Raw genomic sequence first — 18,441 nt, 5'->3', positions numbered from 1 at the left:
AACAGACTTTTAGGCTGATTTCTTGTGAACTGGAGCTCAATTTTATCACAGTGCTGTTGATATTTAAAATTTTTGTTCCATATTGGAACAAAACTGAATTCTGAATTCCACCACTTCTGTCTGAAACAGAGCATTTGTCTCTGCATGGTTCTAGTTGTGATAATGACTGACAAATGTTCTATGAATTCTATTCAAACATCTGCATCTATTTATCTGTGGTTTCCGTATACTCATTAAGAACACTATCTTTGGCATTGCGCATATGAAAAGCTATTAACTGTAAATATTTTTTAACATTACTTGGAAGATTTTAAATAAATGCCATTTTATTTTGAGATGAGCAATTCAAGTATTGCATGAGGGGACGGGTTTAAAGGCAAGGAGTTGGTTATATGAAAGTAAACCTTTATTGTGAAGCAAAAGAACAGTAGTGAAGGAGGAGCCCTTTCAAAAAATAAATTGCGTGTGATGTCTGTTTTATTTCAAAAAGAATCTCTTTGCCTTTGTGATTACATTTCTGAAGTCTAAAACACTGCCTTTCCTTTCTCTTTTATTCATGATGCTTTCTCGAACTGTGTATTCATGCTGTTTTTCTGTTGTAACAAAATTAATGGTGTTTAGTTATCACTTGGTTATACTCTGAAGTATATTGGTTTTATACTTAAAAATACACAAATTGAGGGTAATGTATTTCTTCATGAGCTTTGTTTTCCTACAGTGCCCAATGATCCACTTGTGCCGACAGCTGTGTTAGGTGAGGACCCTAGTCCTTCATTATTCATTCCTGCATGAGTTTTGTCTTCTTGCATGGTTGAATGTTGGAACAGCTTGTTTTATGAAAAAGATAGCTATGCTGTTGTAAGAAGATAACTCAACACCCAGTTTATTGATTCAGAATTAAAATTACACAACTTTTAGAATAAAAAATATTTTATGTTCTCATTAAGAAGATATACCTAGTCAGTGCTAACTGAAGAATAAATGAGATAATAGGTAAATAGAAAATACTAAAACATTTCTCCGCAGAACATTCAAACTGAGTTCCAATGAACTGACATGTAAAACTAGAACACTCTTAAGAGATAAGCAAAAATAAAATTCAGATCTGTGTTAGTATTATTTGGTACCCAAAGCCTGATTTTCTAACTAAGTAACAAGAAGGAAAAGAAAAATAGAAAAGGGATGAACTTTTGAAGTATCCAAGAACAAACAATTTTGTTTGTAGATTCTGTGCAAGTATTCTCATATATTTATTACATTTATTAATTGACCTTACCTAGTAAGTTTTTCAACTTTGTACTTACCTTAAAAAGAAGAACAGATGTTGGGAGTGGCTGCTTATTTCTATATTGCATCTAACACTGATTTTGTGGTTTAGAGGTTTGGGGTTTTAAAAAAAAAATCAGATAAAAAAGTATAATTTGTATCCAGGTTCTTGGATTGACAAACAAAATAGAGTTTAAGTCAGTTGCTGACATTATTTTAGAATAAAAATACTGGGAAATAGGCATGAATATAAACTGAGGCTGAAAATCAGGTTGCTAGAGGTAAAGCTTAAAGAGACCTGGAGGCAGTCCCTCCTCTGCTTTGAGACGGGACATTATACCTGTAATATAGGCTGTTTCTGGCAATTGATGTTCTATTTTGATTTATAAATCTGTAGTGAAGAGGGTTTTACTTTTGCAGTGCCATGTTCCAGTGTTTCTCTCCTCCTAAATAAAAATTAATTTTAGATCCATGTTAGTATTATTTGGGACCCAAAGCTCAATTTTCTGAGTATTAGTTACTAGTAACTGAGTGCTACTACTGAGTAGTAGTACTGCTCACTTCTGTTTTTTCCTAGCTAGACTAATCTAGACTACATCCTCATTGCTGTAAACTGAACCCTTTCCTTTTGAAAGACTCAAAAGATACTGTACAAGATACAGGGAACTGACACATTCCTGTCTTTCACCCATTGAAAGGCTCAGGTGTCCTCAATTGTCTCTCTTCTAGTTGAGTTAAACCCAGTTCTTTCACTTGTCATCTTTTATCTGATCTTTTCTCTAAACTTGTCATTATTTTCCTCTGAGTGCTTTCCAACTCATAGGTTGAATTTGTTAATTATGGTGCCCCAAATCAGGTACAGTTCTTGGAAGTCTTCAGTGCTGAGCTGAGTGGAATAGGTACCTCCATGCCTTGTAGCCCCATGCCTTCTATGTGAAGTGTATTTTGTCCTTTTTATTGTGCTCATGTTGCTGACTTGTATTGAGTTACCTGCTAAAATCCCAGTTATCATTACCCAGTCCATTATGCTATTTTGTAGTTGTATATTGGACTCCCTTTGCTACACACTGTATATTGCATTCACTGTTTAATTCACCTTGTTGATTTTTGCATTGTCTCTTAAATAATCGAGGTAACTTTGAAATCTGATCCTGTGCTTGTGGTGCCTTACTGCTCAGTGCCCTCTGCCCATACTGTCAGGGTATTTTCTATCTCATTATGCAAGCTGTGGGTAAAAATGTTGATAAAAGTATACCCAAGAGAAGCTTTTACAGATACTCACGTAAAGTGTCCTCTGAGACTGAGAGCAAATGACTATTTGTGAGTAGGCTTTGGTCTTTGTCAAGCTGGGTATACACACTGTGTGGGACATTTATCAAGTCATGTTCTGCCCATTTCCTTTTGATAATGTTACAAATGCCATTCTTTTGAACACAGTAGTGTCTTAGAAACTTTATAACAATCAGAGCTGTTAGATGCTGAACCCTTCCACTTTTGGCGGAAGGCAGTCTAACCAAGTGGCTTAAGAAGTTATGAGAGTTGGTAAAATAGTACCATTGCCTGAAGGAGAAAAGGGTTAGACTCAGTAATTCTAAATACTTCCCTAAATTAGATCAATGGACTTACAGAAAATGATTCTTTTCCTGAAATTCTAAGATCTTGTAATTTTTAGCTTTATTTCAGGCACTTACAAGCTACAAAGATACTCTCTGGTGATACTTGTCAAGCTGTTCCTAATAGTTCATTTAGTCTGTAAGCATATTGCAAAGGTCAATGTGTTGCTGCTGCATTGTGGCAGACACAGACACAGGCAGCTGTGAACAGCAAGGACAAGGGATTAACTGAAGAACAGTTTAACAGTTCCTGTCTGCATTTCTGTCTACTGATAACTGTGTTTGGGGCATGGTAGTCTCCTGGTATAAGCAAAGCAATGCTAGTTGGAAGAGGTAATATTTTTCAGTGCATGAGCTGATAAAGAAAGCTTTTGGGCACACCATGTAGAAAGGTTTGAGTACCTGTAAGCTTGTTCCTCTGGAACTAAATTGTTTGGCCGACTCCATCTCCGTATAGCCCTCACTTGGCCCAGCAACACAAAACAGTTTTCCTCCATTTTATTTAGAGCTGAGCAAAATTTTATGGGCTCTAAATTATAGAACATGTTATTTTATATGAAGCTTTTTCTACTCTGTAGCTGTACTAGGTTTCTTTCTCTTCATATATAGGTTATAACACTGCTCTCCATTCTTTGTACATTAGCCCTAAGTTAGTATGACAATTTTGCTTTTCTCAAGTCCCTGTCATTACATTGATTGCATAATAATGTGCCCCTTATATTTTTAAAATGGCTTTCATTGTACCTATTGTGAAGCTTTAACAACTTTTAATGTCATTTTCTTTTAGTCATTTTCTAATATAGTCCTGAAATAAATTTCTTATGTTCTGTTCACTCATTGTTTTTTGCTGCTTCAATGGGTTAAAGTGCCTATTACTGGTAAGTATACTGCAAGGAATGGGGAGAACTACAAATCCTGAGGTGGTTTGAAATGTGTGTAATTTAATATGGGTAACACTACAATAAAAAGTGACTGCTGCATGTCACTCACATTATGAGGCAGTTTAGTGAGGCATAAATGTACTGAAATTAGCAGCTTCTGTGACAGTTCTAAGAATCAGGTTTATTACTAGATCTCATTTCAGAAGGCATTAACGGGGTTTGCATTTTGGTGGAATTGTAGAAAATCCAAGCCTGGGGGTGTTAATTTTTTCTCCTAGAGTGTTTTCCTTCTTAATCTGGGTCCTTTGCAAGGAAACTGGTAAGCTGATTTGTAAGTAGTATAGGAGGGCTCAGCTATCCACTTCTGATTTCGGTAGCAACTTTCCAGAAAGGTTCCAATTAGAATTTTTCTTCTTCTGTAAAGTCATTTAACTGCTGATTGCTAATTAAAAAAAGAAAAAAAAGTTCCAGAGAAGGGGTTGACTAAATGTGATCACTTCATCTACCTTAGACATTTGCTTTTGACAAGAGGATTGCTGTGGCATAGGGCATAAGAGAAGTCTTCCTTGTTTATACAGACAAAAAACTGCGACTGAAATCAGCAGACTCAACAGTTTCATTTCTTTACTAAAAGACCTAAGTTAAAATGTCCACGCTGCAGTGCTGATTTGTCTTCCCGAATGGAGATGGTGTTTTGAAGTGGTAGCATAATTGCTTCTCTGTTTTACTGGAATATCAATTTACTGCTTGTTGGCTTTAGATAAATGTTGTGCTGATACCACTACAGAATTATTCCAATTTATTGTTTAAGGTGTAGTATTACTGTTGGTACATATTAACCATTTAAAAAGTTACTTTGGGTGTTAGAGGCTGAGTTCCCAAGTACATTAATGTCATAAAGTTTTGTAGCTTCAAATAAAATGCCCTTCAGACATCTTTATTGTGAGAGGAAGGACTGCGAACTTTTGTATATGTTTGCAGTTAAGTTCCTTTCTGTAAATCACAGTATTTATGTGCTTGAGAGTAAGTGCTTTGCCTTCTCAGAAATTAGACATGGTTTTGAAGGAAGAAGTTGAAAATAGATGTTGATAGGTATAGTAGCGCGTGTTATTGCCCCGCAGGTACGTAATGCATTGATTTCTTGTGAATACAGATGAAAATCACAGTGCGACAGCAGAGTCCAGCCGGCTCCTGGATGTCCCTCGTTATCTCTGTGAAGGCACAGAATCCCCGTACCAGACTGGGCAGCTGCATCCTGCCATCAGGGTGGCTGATCTGCTGCAGCATATTAACCTAATGAAGACCTCTGACAGCTATGGATTTAAAGAGGAGTATGAGGTGAGATCTTCAGTGATGGATTTTTGCTAGGAAAACTCCTTTTGAAAGGGCAGCCTTTTGTTTGCATTGCATTGCAAAAGGATGCAAATAAATGTCGTAAGTTTAAGTGGAAAACGGGTAAAGATAAGCAGGCATAGGATTCCTTTGTATTTAATCCAAAAGTGAAATAGTGAGTGGAGTCCAATGGTTTGAGCCATTAAAAGTGCATGGAAAAAATACTGTGTGTATCCCCAAGGACATAAGACATGCCCTGCTGAATCTTTTCAACATGTGAAAATTTGCCATCCTTTTGTTGCTGCTTCTTAGTTGAAATGCTGTAATTACTATGTGATTTTCCAAGCAGTCTTCAGTGCAATTCTTGTGGATTAGGTTAAAGTGAAGATTTGACCTGGCTGGCTTCACAAGAAGCACTGACTGAACGCACTCTCATGATTTATTATAGCATCTCAGTAGGGCAATACTGAGTTTAGTCCAACTCCAACTGAGAAGCAGTGAAGACACGCCAAGGGTAGTAACTTCTTGGATGTTCTAATTAGACCTGCCTGAGCATGTCTACTTACAACTTTAATGTTAAAATGGAAGCAAAAAATTCCTAACACTGGAGGTAGAAGATGAGTACACATTCATTTCACTTCTGATCTCTGAATCTGTTGTGATTCTTTGGGATTAGAATATCAGGCAGGGCACACGGTAAAGACAGGAATGGTACTGCCACAGTTGCATGCAATAACAGTTAGGTTTGAAATGAGTTTTCTCTGAGTAAGTAATCTCTTCTGACTCAGTTTTCAACCTTCTTTCCTTTCTGCAGCTGTCTCTACTGTAACATAAGAACTGGAATAAATAAATGTGTGTTTTTTAAAAGAATATTTTTCTCTTTTCCTCTCTTTTACTTAAATACACTTTGTTATGCTCTGCCTAACTTCAGAACTAAGCCCAAGTGTCAACAACTGCTTGGGGGGAGGGTGGTCCTGATGCCACATCAGGTGTTTTCCTACTTGCTGCTACTTCTGTTACCATGCATAACATCTTTACCCTGGCTTGGGCTTCTGAGCACACATTAAAGTTTTGTTTCCATGGCTACTGTGTACTTTATGGAGGTAACTTACCCTAGTCAGGATAAGAGAACATCTGGAAGGAAAGAATAGCATAGATCTGCAACAGCTGTAAAATATCTACGGGCAATGAAGAAAAAGCCAAGGAGGAATAAAAGCTGCTTCTAACACTACTGACAAATCAGGCTCTTAAGAAGAGTTCAAAAAAATTTAGAATAAGTTTGCTAGTGGCTAGAAGGAGTGATATGAGGAAAACCAACTTGAACAATAAACATTGGCAGAGGAGGCTTCTTGATGGCTTTGTAGGAAGAAAAGCTATTTTACTAAGCAAGATGAGGGAAGTGATGTAACGCTGTAGTAAACAGGCTATAAATTATGGTGTATTGTAAGAAGGATGATCAATTTCCCTCTGTTTTCTCATCTTACTGTTGTTCTTCCATAGCAAGGATGTCTGAGCAAGTGTAGCCTTCCAGCTGTTCCAGCATTTGAAATCCCTGTGGAGTCCCTCAGTGACTTGCCCATTGACCCATAGCAATCAGAAGGAGAGAGCCTCCGTTTTTCTCTCTAGATATGTTATTTCTGTACTGTGATGCCATCTGGGTGACCAGAACAAACAAATAAAGCAGAGCTTGCTTTATTGTAGGGCAATTCTTTTAAACTGTTATTTTTGGAGATAAATTAATGGTCAGAATGTTTTCTTTCGGAACATTTTTATTTATAGAGTTTCTTTGAGGGGCAGTCAGCTTCTTGGGATGTCGCTAAGAAGGATCAAAACAGAACAAAGAATCGCTATGGAAACATTATAGCATGTGAGTATCAGTGTGCTTGGTTTGAGCAGTAGCCGTAGTCATGTGTTACTTGTGCCATGTTCTCTCTTTCTTTACAAGTCTCCAGTGGCATAGCTGCTTAATAACCCACGCAGAGAAGGAGGATGGTGCCTTTTCCAGCATTTTTTTTATTCATCACAGTTCAACTTTCTTCCGTGTATAACTCGGGCTGAATTTCACTTTTGCATCTCTGTTGTGCAAGCTGTGGTAAGCATATAACAGCAACAAGCTAGCAGTCATTTGGATGTTAATTGTGTGGCAGTTTCTACAGTTACGATTTGTTTCAGGTAAATCTGACAGCTTCAAAACTTTTCTGATTTATGTGATTTATAGTTGATAAACCTGAATAGCAGTTGTGTAAAACTGATGATTTAAAGATATGACTAAAATCAGAGGGTTCTGTCTCTTGTCTTCAGGCGTAATGTTTCAATAGTTCAGATTCATCCCCTGGGATAACATGAGTTGTTACTGTTTTATAAATGCAATCAAACATGCAGGAATGAAGCTGTTGGAAACGTTCCAGAACGGGTAGAGTTACCTCTTCATCAAATCCAAACTGCATTGCTAACCATTGCTAACTTACTTTTTTTTTAATATAAACTTAAGCAGGCTGATGTTGGAAGTAAGGAAACAGTAATTGGGATTTTTGGTTTTCTAGATTACACCATCAGTGGAGCTGATTTTGGAAGGGACTTTGAGCAAGTAACCTGGTTTCTTTGTGTCTTTTTAACCTTATGTAACAGTGTGATGATACCTTTCGTCTCAGTTAATGAAGTTGAGTGAATGTTTTTTTAAGTAATCTGAGACCTCAGACAAAATGATTCTTTGTGATTCCATGTAAACACGCAACTATTTAGAGGTTGTAAATTGTGAGATGCTTGTGCCAGCTGATTTTGTTTTGGTTTTCTGGATGACTTACCATAATATCTTACTTAAAATCACTCTTCAAAAAGGCACCATAACTGCTTGGTTTTTACAGATGACCACTCCAGGGTGATTTTACAACCTGTTGAAGATGATCCATCTTCAGATTACATTAATGCCAACTACATAGATGTGAGTGGATTGCACAGCTTTCTCCCTCTCGATTTGCCAGCCTTTCTATGTCAAACTATTGCATGTTATGCCTAAAAAATTATTGAAACTTTTCTTTTATTAAGAACAAAATGTACACTATCCTTGTTCTACGTCCTAGTACTCACTGACATTGTTGTGCTTTCTTTCACATCTGACTTTGGTTTGGGCTGTAGATTTGGCTGTACAGGGATGTAAGTACCACTATATGTGAATAACAGCATCCTATTGTAAATATTTAATTTAGATATTGTTATTACTTGCTTTCCCGTTCTATTTGTATCACTAGATAACTATGCATGCCTCATCTAATTTGTCTCATCTGTTCCTTTAAAAATTTTCCTTTCATGTGAATATTTCTGTAATTGTTTTGAAAAGATAATTTAGACTTTTAATATAGCTCTGGATATTGTTAGATATTGTTAGATAACTCAAGTGAACCTGTCTGCTAATGAGAACTTGTTCACTTTTTTTTGTTTGTTTTTGATGATGATGATTTTGGCCACTAGCTTTTCTTTTCCCCTTCCCATTTATATGTGAGAAGCTGGGTAGTACACTGTACTATAGTCATCTGAAAATATTCTTGTGAAGTAGTCATAATATATGTTTGACAAAAAGGGGGGGATGATGGCTTCTGGGGGAGAGGTATGTGCTTGTTTTTAACAACTGTCGCGACAAACTATTTAGCTGACATTTGTCTTAAGGTCTTAAGGTGCTAATTTAAGTAATACAAAGTATATACACAGACATATATATAAAAATACTTTAGCATAGTTTAGCATAATTTCCTTACTTCTGCAGAAAACTTCTAAAGTTTGAAATTCCATGCTTTGATTAAAATCCAAATTATAAATTTAAAAAATTAAAGAGGAAATTTGAACAAATTCTGCCAAGTGTTTTGATTAACAAAATATAAGCTTTCAGCGGCATAAACAAGTTGTTATATCCAAAGTAGTTCGAAAGTAATTTGGAAGAGACTGGAACAGCTACTGCAAGTGTTTCTAAAATACATGGTTTTGATTACTTTTCTTTATAATTGCACTTCACTAATTTTTCCTGGCAACTGTTAATTGATAAATTACTTAAGACCCTCTTGACTTTCCAGGATATAAATATTTAGCTCCAGGTATAACACTGTCTTTTTATTATGATATTTTTACTCAACAATCTCAGTGTAGTGTTAGGCCCGTGATATTTTGCGTGGGGCTTTAAACAAGACAACTCTCCCAGATTTGTAATAATTCTCGTTCCTTGAAGATGTTTTTGCTTTTATTTAGGAGTCAATTGAATCTCATTATAACCAGACAGGAAAGCTACAAGTTAAAACTGACACTTTGTAGTTTTAAAGTGACACTTTTATCACTTTCTGGAAAGCACTACTGAATGTAAAAGAGTGTAGCACAGGTTACCTTTTCAAAATTTGAAGCTGGGCCTTGATATTAATGACTCCAGGAAAAAATTTTTAATCATTTGATGCAATCTTGGTCTCTTGTAAAGCTAAGAGTGAGATACTGAAAAGCAGCAGAGGAAGATGCTCTCTCTCTCTCTAGACAGCATAGTGAAGCAGTCCGGAGAAAAGGCTATAAACTCCTTGAGCAGGTTGAAATTCTTCACTTCAGCAGCATCTTGTGAAAACCAGGAATCCAAGGACTCATGCTCCCCTGTAAGGCAATACTTGAATCAAGTGGCCTAATAAAACCGTAACCTTGAAAATAATTGGAATTATTTCTTTAACATTTGCATATTGTGAAATTCTGTATTGCCTTCTCCAGGAATACTGACATTTCCTTCCTCTTTTTAAATAACATTGCTGGGACTGGTCAAGATATATTTGGAATTATTTCCTCAAGAGTAGAATCTTTTTCTTGTAATTTTTGCAGATGATAAATGCTGTACCGTATCACTAGCATTGGTATAGACCCAGCTAATTGGAAAGGCTTACTTGTGTCAGGTTATCTGTTTATCTATATGTGTGTGTATATACTTGTGCATATCATGTCCAGTATGACTGATGCACAATTTGTGCAGTATGACAAAATATTCTGCAGAAGATTTTATGGCAGTAGAAACTTGACTGTGTGCACATACCACAGTGTCAAGCTCTGGCATGGGAAATGTCTCTCCCTGTTACTCATGGCTCAGGTGGATCTCTGTGCCTTACAATATTTCTCTAATTATAAAAAGATTAAAGGTTTGTCATTTTTGGTATTAGATTATTTGGAAATACAGATCAACTATTTAAAGGATCTAATGACAAAGAAAATTTTTATTAAATTTTAAATAAATGCCCCAATGTATTCAGCTAGGGAGATAACATTAATAGAGGACTAATTTTTAGGCCCAATGGACCCATTTAAAATACTCCTTCTCAGTACACTACAATGTCTGTTCAAGTCAGATGTTCTTATTTCCATTTTATTTGTTGTCATTTGAACCTTTCAGTATTAACTGTTTTATTAGGTTTTGAGCTTCATGTTGATCTTAAATATTGGTTTGCTCCAAAAAAAGTTGCCTAGAGATAAGAAATTCTGCTTTTATTTTCCCCTCTCTGTTAGTAATATGGTACTCAAACCAACTTATATTGCTGTTTTAGGGATATCAGAGACCCAGTCACTACATTGCAACCCAAGGTAAGAATCTGCCAGCGTTAACCAAATGGAAAAATTGTTCTATGTGGTGTCTGGTACTGTTTTAGTAAAACGGACATAGATGAAAATAAAGCATATACAATATTGTGAGGCGTCATCTTGTGTTATGGTAAATTAACATAGCTTGTTCAGGTGGAACGTGAATAAGCATAAAACTTGAACTAATTTTTCATGTTAATGAGCTATTGAGGAACTCCTTCGGTGATAAATTCAGCTGATAGTGTCAGAAGCTACTACCGTGATTTCCAGTTATGAAGATGAATAGAGAAAAGAGGCATCTGGACAGAGAAGCGAACCATTTCAACCTGCCTCGCAGCATTTTTCTTTTCATAATACAATGTATTATTTTGCTGTCTAGAATTTAGTCTAGGAGGGAGGTCGTGAAGATAGTAATGATAAATTAAGGACAAGCTCAGGAGATCTTGGTAAAATAAGGCCAGAGAAGGACAAAGGCTCTTTGTAGGAAGAAGTGAGGGAAATCTTTATCATGTAACACCTTGCTAATAAAAAGGGGAGTTAGAGGGAAAATTGAATTTCTGTGGAAATTATTCATTTTGTATTTCTGATAAAACTCCTCACAATGAGCAGAAACAAATGGATTAGTCTAAGATTGCACTGAAATATCAGAGGCTATGAATTAAAGTGAAAATAAATAGATTTAGATATGTCACTATTTGATCTGTGAGTATAATCAGATAGCTGGCTGGAAATATCTTATTATTTGTGCCCTCAGTTGATTGTAGCTGCACATAGAAAAGGCAAACTAAAGTCTTGTTTTAAAGCAGGATGATCAAATTTTTGTCTACTTTTTTTTTTGTATTTGTGTAAGTGCTGTGTAAACAGGTCCCTTTATGGCAGTTAAGTCTGCATTTGTATTTTGTTTCTGTTTTACTAACTAAATAATTGCACACAAAAGTGTTTAAAGGACACAAAAATGTATTGCTGCTTTAGTATGCAGCCTTCAATCTAGCATATGAAGGAATATGGTTGAGTCTTCAAACATGTGCTATGTACCAAGTATTTATATTGCTGCTTGACTGTGGTCGGGGAGCTATTTCTGAAATGATTGTAATGGCATAGAAGCCTTTGTTCCTCAACTGAATGTGCCTTGTCTCTGCAGCAGAGCAAGAGGCAAAGCTTAAACAAGTGCTCCTCATTTGTTTCATAGAAAAGTACTTAATTTAGTTTAAATACCCTTCAGTGCCTATTTGTGCTTGCATGCTTTGCCAGGAGCTAGATGGTAAGTGCACAGGATCTGTACCACCAGCCCCTGAATGGTACTTCACTGCACTGTGGGCATCTCCGTGGTGAACGTCTGAAGAAACACACACTGAACACACTGTACTTAAAACATGTAAAGCTAGAAATGTAAATACGGACGTACTCACACATTGCTGTATCCTTGTAGTTTTCAAGCAACTTCTGGTGTTTTGCTGTCTGAAACACCTGCTATTAATTTCTTTCAAGTGGTAATTCAGTTAAACTGAGAAGATCGAGCATTGCTTAGAAATAACAATATAGTCTGGAAACCATCATGATGGTATGATGATGTGGTTTCACAAAGCTTTCATCTTTGAGCAAGTGTGTTCTTGTGCTCTGAAAAGCACTGGGTTTTATTTTTAGCATTCACTTTGACTGTGTTTTTTTACAGAATATTACCTGGTATTTTCTCTTACAGGTCCAGTTCATGAGACTGTGTACGACTTTTGGAGAATGATATGGCAGGAACAATCAGCTTGTGTTGTGATGGTCACAAATTTAGTGGAAGTTGGGAGAGTAAGTTTTTGGTTTGCTTTTCTTTTAATGCTAAAGAAAAACCTGCTGACAAGACACACTATCAGCAGAATGGGGCGATCTTGTGAAGGACAGCCCTGCACTGTAAGAGAAGGGGAAGCAAGAGAGTCCAGACATTGTTGAAGTCATCTTATTGTGTAAATCCAGAGCTATCTTCTTAAGAAGACTGAGCTTTCATTAGTAGTGAAAAAATGCCTGAATCTAAAATGCATATTTCAGCAAAATAGATTTGTATATTGTTACTCAAATGGGCAAAGTAAGTGGACTAGTGAGCAAATGTGCTCCTATATCAGTGGCTAGAAATCAGCAAATTATTTACAGTTTAGCAGTATCACTTCCCTCAGGAAGTAATATGAAGTATCTGGGATTACTTGCAACAGTTTGATTACTGAACTGAAATGCATCCTAGTTTAACCTAAGTGGAAGTGTATCCCATAGCTCAGCACTAAAAAAAATATGAATGTTCATTTAGAAATTAATTTGGTATCTAAGTACAGCTGTGTGAATTAGTGGAAACTTCTCGTAGCTAGTGCTTAACTTGGCAGAACAGCCATTAGCTATGAAAAGCCATATGAGTGCATGGTGATTTTGGAGATAACTGTTATGTAATGCAGTACTTGCAGTAAGAAATCCTCAAGCTTTTGTTTTTATTTGGTGTAAAATGCATTCCCATTTTGTATTTAGGTCAAGTGCTACAAGTACTGGCCTGACGACACAGAAGTTTACGGGGACTTCAAAGTGACTTGTGTAGAGATGGAGCCCCTTGCAGAGTACGTCGTCAGGACCTTCACTCTAGGAAGGGTGAGCATATTTTGAGGGGGCTTGGCAAAATACTGTTCCCTAGTAGCAGGGAATATGGAGGAGGCTGTGCTTATGCATGTTGTTATACAATACCAAACGCCTCTGTCTGGTTAACAGGTCCACAGTGTAGGCAGCCTTACCTCACTGTGGGAATAATGCATTGCACCAGGCTGACATGTCTCACTGTGGGAATTTGAATTTCTCCAGAAATGTTGACTGCTGCCTTCCTCTCTCTGACAGTCGCTTCTTCTCTGTAGCCACACTTCTGAGCTGAGCTCGAGTACCGATTATGAGTCATGCCTGTCTTTCATCTCTGTTCATTCTGCCCCGATTCAATCTCACTTAATCAAAGAACAAACTCTGTGAATGCAATATGCGTGATATAGTTGTGGTCTTCTGGTATATCATTATACTTGCCCATAAATGTACCAGGCCATTATATTAATTAGCAAAACTTATGGGAGTTGCAACTAAGTCTATAAAAAAATTAATCTAGTGAGTCAAAACTAGCGTACTTAATGGCAAAGGTAAAAATTACAAACTTAAAGTTAAAATACTCACTGATATCTTTAAATTTTGTATGGTCTTTGCTTTAAATAATTGGTGGAATGATGGGAACAGCATGTACGTTCTATCAGTGTGTGTTATCATTATTTAACTCAGAAAATCGCTAGTCTATGAAATACATTGAATTTCATAAACTTTTTTTTTTCCTTGTACAGAGGGGCTACAATGAAATCCGTGAAGTTAAACAGTTTCACTTCACTGGCTGGCCAGATCATGGAGTTCCTTACAATGCCACAGGCCTGCTTTCCTTTATACGGAGAGTCAAATTATCTAACCCTCCTAGTGCAGGGCCTATTGTTGTCCATTGCAGGTGTGTACAGAAGAGGTAGATTGATTTTTTTCCACAACTGTGTATGTGAGCATTTACAGCAGTCTCTTGCAAAGCTTTCGTCGTTTTGAAGTGTTTTGGTTTTGTTTTTCCCTTTTTGAACTGCTTAATTCACACAGCAGTAGGATTTGGCTGTCTACAGCATTGTTTAGAAATATCCAGATTCTAGTATGCTTTTCCTAAAGAGAACAGCCAGAGATTTTCTTTTTCTTGCAAGAACTGCACCAGCTAAATCATATGATACTTCAGGCCATCACTTTAGGTAGCCTACAACAATTTTGTGACAGCATTCAAGATTAAGTATAGTTATAGCTGCTTTGATAGATTGGTGTTGCGTATGTCTGAACAGATTATTAATTTAAATCAAAGTAAACAAGTAGATGAAAGAAGATGGAATGAGGTTAATGGCAACAAATACAGAACGTTGTTTTTCCTGTGCAAGTTTTGCAAGGTTTGTGTTGTGGGACACAGGTCTTTTGACAAACAGAGTTTTCTTTCAGCACCATCAAATGTTTTATTACATTTGGTAGACAGAGTTACTCAGCCTTTACATATTTTAAGAATTCACTGTGCAAAAGCTGTCCGTAGCTTTGTATAAAACCAAAATAAATCAGGAGAGATTCTTCTGGATGCTGTTAAATGTGCTGCCTGAACCAGCTAAGAGGTTGGCTAGCTAAACATATACTTGAGTTTCTTACTGTAATATATCACTTAAAAGTCATCCTTAGTCTTATTAAGTAAAAACAATATCTGTCGTATTTGGAAGGGCAGGAGATTAATCATCCTCCAGATTTTAGTTTAACTAACTTTTCTTTTTTACTTTATTGATCGGGGTAATAAAAGGAGGAAAACAATTTCTTTTTTGCTGCTACTTAGTGGGTCAAATCTGATGGAAAATAGTTGTTTTGAGCACATTAAAAGATTTAAAAGGTATTATGGAGAGAAAGAGAGAAGGTAATAATTCAATAGTGGTTGTGATGGAAGAACTGAGTGATTTGATATAAATGCTTTCAGTAGAGGGTTTATAAAGTTGATCATGGGGCTATTCCTAACAGTATGTACTGATTCTTTTCAGTGCTGGCGCTGGACGAACAGGTTGTTATATTGTGATTGATATCATGTTAGACATGGCAGAAAGAGAAGGTGTTGTGGATATCTACAACTGTGTCAAAGCCTTACGGTCCCGTCGCATCAATATGGTACAGACAGAGGTACAATAGTTTACCTTTATTGTGCTTTCTGAAATGTGCCGTGTCAGAATTCCACTATCACTCTGAGAAGAGCAGACAGTGGCCCTGGTGCATTTACCTTCACTGGGGGTGAGGCATTGCTCAATACAAACAGTGGCTAGAACCAATACGGTGCAACGAACTTGCCAGCTCTTTCAGTCTTCACACAAACAAATGCCCCCCTAACTTTGTAACAAAAGGAAAGCAAAGTGGATTTTTGTAGGGAAGACCCTACAGCTGTCCTTTCTGGCATGTACCTCCCCGGCTGTGGTATCAGCAATTCCATGTACTCAAAGTTGGAATTCCAGCAGGTTGCCACCAGTATCTTGCCACCACTTTATCCACAATTTGACTTACCTGTGGAACTTTGTCTGTTTCACTCTCCCTTTTCAACTGGTGGGTTTTTGCTTTATTAACCTCATTACCAAGCCTTTTTCCTTTTCTACCATTTTTGCCTTTCGTCATGCCTTTAGCAACTTCACAGTAATATCATTGCCTCAGTGATGAAGCTATAACAGCTCTCCCATTCTGCCACCTGAGTATCATTGAGCTTCCAAAGAAATGTAGGTTATTGATTTATGTTAAGACAAGTTACCAGAACTGGTTTGCCACCTCTCTGTCTCCTGTGGTCCATGTGGACATCTCCTGAGAAGTTATTTCAACTGTGAAAGAAGCTATTTCACCATATGCGAATCTCTGCAATTGGCAGCTGAACATATCAGTGTCGTTTTTGCCATGCTACAACCTGTGGCAATTGAACAAATGAATGTTTCCCATCAACTGCCCCTGCTAGAGGGCCATTAACCTTTGGGAACTATGTGGAGACTTTCAGAGTGACTGCTTCAACCATCTCAGTCTGTCTGCAGCTGCATGTGAATTAACACCCCTACCGTTCCTTTCTTTTTTTTCTCCCATTTGCCTCTTACTTCTCATCTTTTCTTAGAGATTCACATTGTGATGATCATCTAGACAACAGTGATAGCACCCTAGCTGTGTGGGTAAGGCAGCACAAGCTGTAGAGCCAGAATATGACCATGGTCCTTAGACATGTGCTCTTGTTATAGCACACGTTAAAGTTTGTGCTGTTAATAATCTCATTGGTGTCCACAATACCTAAGTGAGGCTGGCATAGTTCTCACACTTTGCTGTATAGACATGAGTTACATCTGTTACTACAAAGGGGATTAAATATTATGGGCATTGTGTAAAAATTGACAGGAAGCCTGATTGAACTAGTACTGCAGTTGTCCAGTACTCAAGATATCTCAAGGCAAGTCTGAAAAAAAGTGAGAAGAAATGCTATTTCTGTTGGGGTACACTTGAGTTTATTACTTGCCTAGAGGTGGCTATCTGACAACTGGTCTACTAGTTTGCACAAACATAAGGAGAATGCGGTGTGCCAAGTAAGTGCTAATCACAGCAGTAATGCCTGAAGCAATTTACACTTTCTGTTCATATTATAAGACTGAAAGCTATTTTAGAAAAAAAAAACCAAGGTTAGTAAAGCCAACAAGTCACTGGCATATACACAGAAACCCACAAGCATCACAAGGAAACTGAAACCTCCCATTAAATGTGTTGCCATACTTGTTCTGTTAAGTTTTACTGAATTTGAATTGGTTCTGCAGAAAGCATCCTTGTTAACTGCATCCCAGCCAGGTTAAGATTGTGTTTGTACTAAAGCATTTTTTAATGGATTGATGGACACTATGTTGAATGGGTTTTACAGTATGCAAGAGATCTGTTTATCCTAAAAGAAGGAAAGATCTGTTGTTTTTAAATGGCTATAATATTTGGGTTTCTTCTTGATTTGGTAGGAGCAGTACATCTTTATACATGATGCCATTCTAGAAGCTTGTCTCTGTGGAGAAACTGCCATTCCTGTCTGTGAATTCAAAGCTGCTTATTTTGATATGATTAGAATAGACTCTCAGACAAACTCTTCGCATCTCAAAGATGAATTTCAGGTATTTGCAGTTCCTACTAACTCTTTGTTTGACAACAATATTATTTTCCCTCTAGATCCATTTTTTTTAAGGGAAAGGGTTTTGATATCATTTTGATAGCATTTGGTCCCTTACTTTTAGTCCACAGAATAAAGCACCCATGTTTCTGTGATTTGCAGATATGCTTTAAATATGGAATATCCTCCTTTGAATAAAATTGCAGTAAATATCTGTCTGAAATGAAGAGGTTCAGCATGCTAACGCAAGCATCCTCTCTCCCTTAGACCCTGAATTCTGTGACCCCTCGTCTGCAAGCAGAGGACTGCAGCATAGCCTGCTTGCCAAGGAACCATGACAAGAATCGCTTCATGGATATGCTGCCACCTGACAGATGTCTGCCTTTCTTAATTACTATTGATGGGGAGAGCAGCAACTACATCAATGCTGCTCTTATGGACGTAAGAGACTATCTTCTTTGTCTGCATAGTGTGCAATGAAAAGCTGTGTAATATGAGAGAGAGCACTTGCTGGTTTAAGAAAGAGTAATTCTTTCTTACTGTAGTGCTCAGTGAAATAGTTCTAACAAAGAAGGGTGGGGGGAATGGGTAAGAAAACCCAACATCTTGTGTTGCTCGTTCATAAGGTATTTTATCTTTAGTCTTATGCATTCTTGTGGAACCCTCTGGAAATCTCCCCCTTTCAATACCATTATATAAAGCTCTAGTCTCCAGCCTTCCAAATCTCAAATCTTAGCACAATGTCAAAAATCTGATGTCAAGAAGTTAAGTATTACCTAGCTGAGCATGAGGTTATTAGTGCTGTTTAGACAGAAAGACTACACATATGGAGGCAGGAGAGACAGAGGGAGGAGAAAGAAAAGATTTCTTAAGCAAGTTTGGGGGTAGGGTAAGTTTTGTTGTTCACGTTCTGAGTTGCAGCTCTTTAAAGACCACTGAAGTTTGACCAACAGAAGTATTGTCAGGGGAAACATGAATTAATGGGAAGAATGGAGGTGAACCTGCTTATAGGTATCTGATTGATAAAGGAGTTCATTGCTTTCAGGCTGGACATCAGAAA

The 18,441-nt window shown here is 37.2% G+C and overlaps 1 protein-coding gene across 10 annotated transcripts in view; it reads left to right on the top strand.

Annotated features, from left to right (window-relative positions):
- PTPRK (protein tyrosine phosphatase receptor type K) overlaps positions 1-18,441 on the top strand; it is a 392,967-nt gene that overhangs the window by 363,994 nt on the left and 10,532 nt on the right. For 3 of the 10 annotated variants that reach the window (XM_069851839.1, XM_069851843.1, XM_069851838.1), the window contains 12 exons: positions 719-766; positions 4,914-5,098; positions 6,872-6,959; positions 7,957-8,033; positions 8,228-8,245; positions 10,645-10,681; positions 12,378-12,475; positions 13,178-13,294; positions 14,017-14,171; positions 15,265-15,400; positions 17,236-17,385; positions 17,649-17,822. In XM_069851839.1, coding sequence (XP_069707940.1) covers positions 719-766; positions 4,914-5,098; positions 6,872-6,959; positions 7,957-8,033; positions 8,228-8,245; positions 10,645-10,681; positions 12,378-12,475; positions 13,178-13,294; positions 14,017-14,171; positions 15,265-15,400; positions 17,236-17,385; positions 17,649-17,822 — 1,283 coding nt within the window. The remainder of the gene's footprint in view (positions 1-718; positions 767-4,913; positions 5,099-6,871; positions 6,960-7,956; positions 8,034-8,227; positions 8,246-10,644; positions 10,682-12,377; positions 12,476-13,177; positions 13,295-14,016; positions 14,172-15,264; positions 15,401-17,235; positions 17,386-17,648; positions 17,823-18,441) is intronic. The other 7 variants (XM_069851844.1, XM_069851840.1, XM_069851845.1 and 4 more) reach the window with 4 other exon arrangements.

Source organism: Phaenicophaeus curvirostris, chromosome 2 (genome assembly GCF_032191515.1).
Source record: "Phaenicophaeus curvirostris isolate KB17595 chromosome 2, BPBGC_Pcur_1.0, whole genome shotgun sequence".
Classification (NCBI taxonomy): domain Eukaryota; kingdom Metazoa; phylum Chordata; class Aves; order Cuculiformes; family Cuculidae; genus Phaenicophaeus; species Phaenicophaeus curvirostris.
The sequence above is the reverse complement of the archived record's forward strand: the minus strand, read 5'-3'. Positions and strand labels throughout refer to the sequence as shown.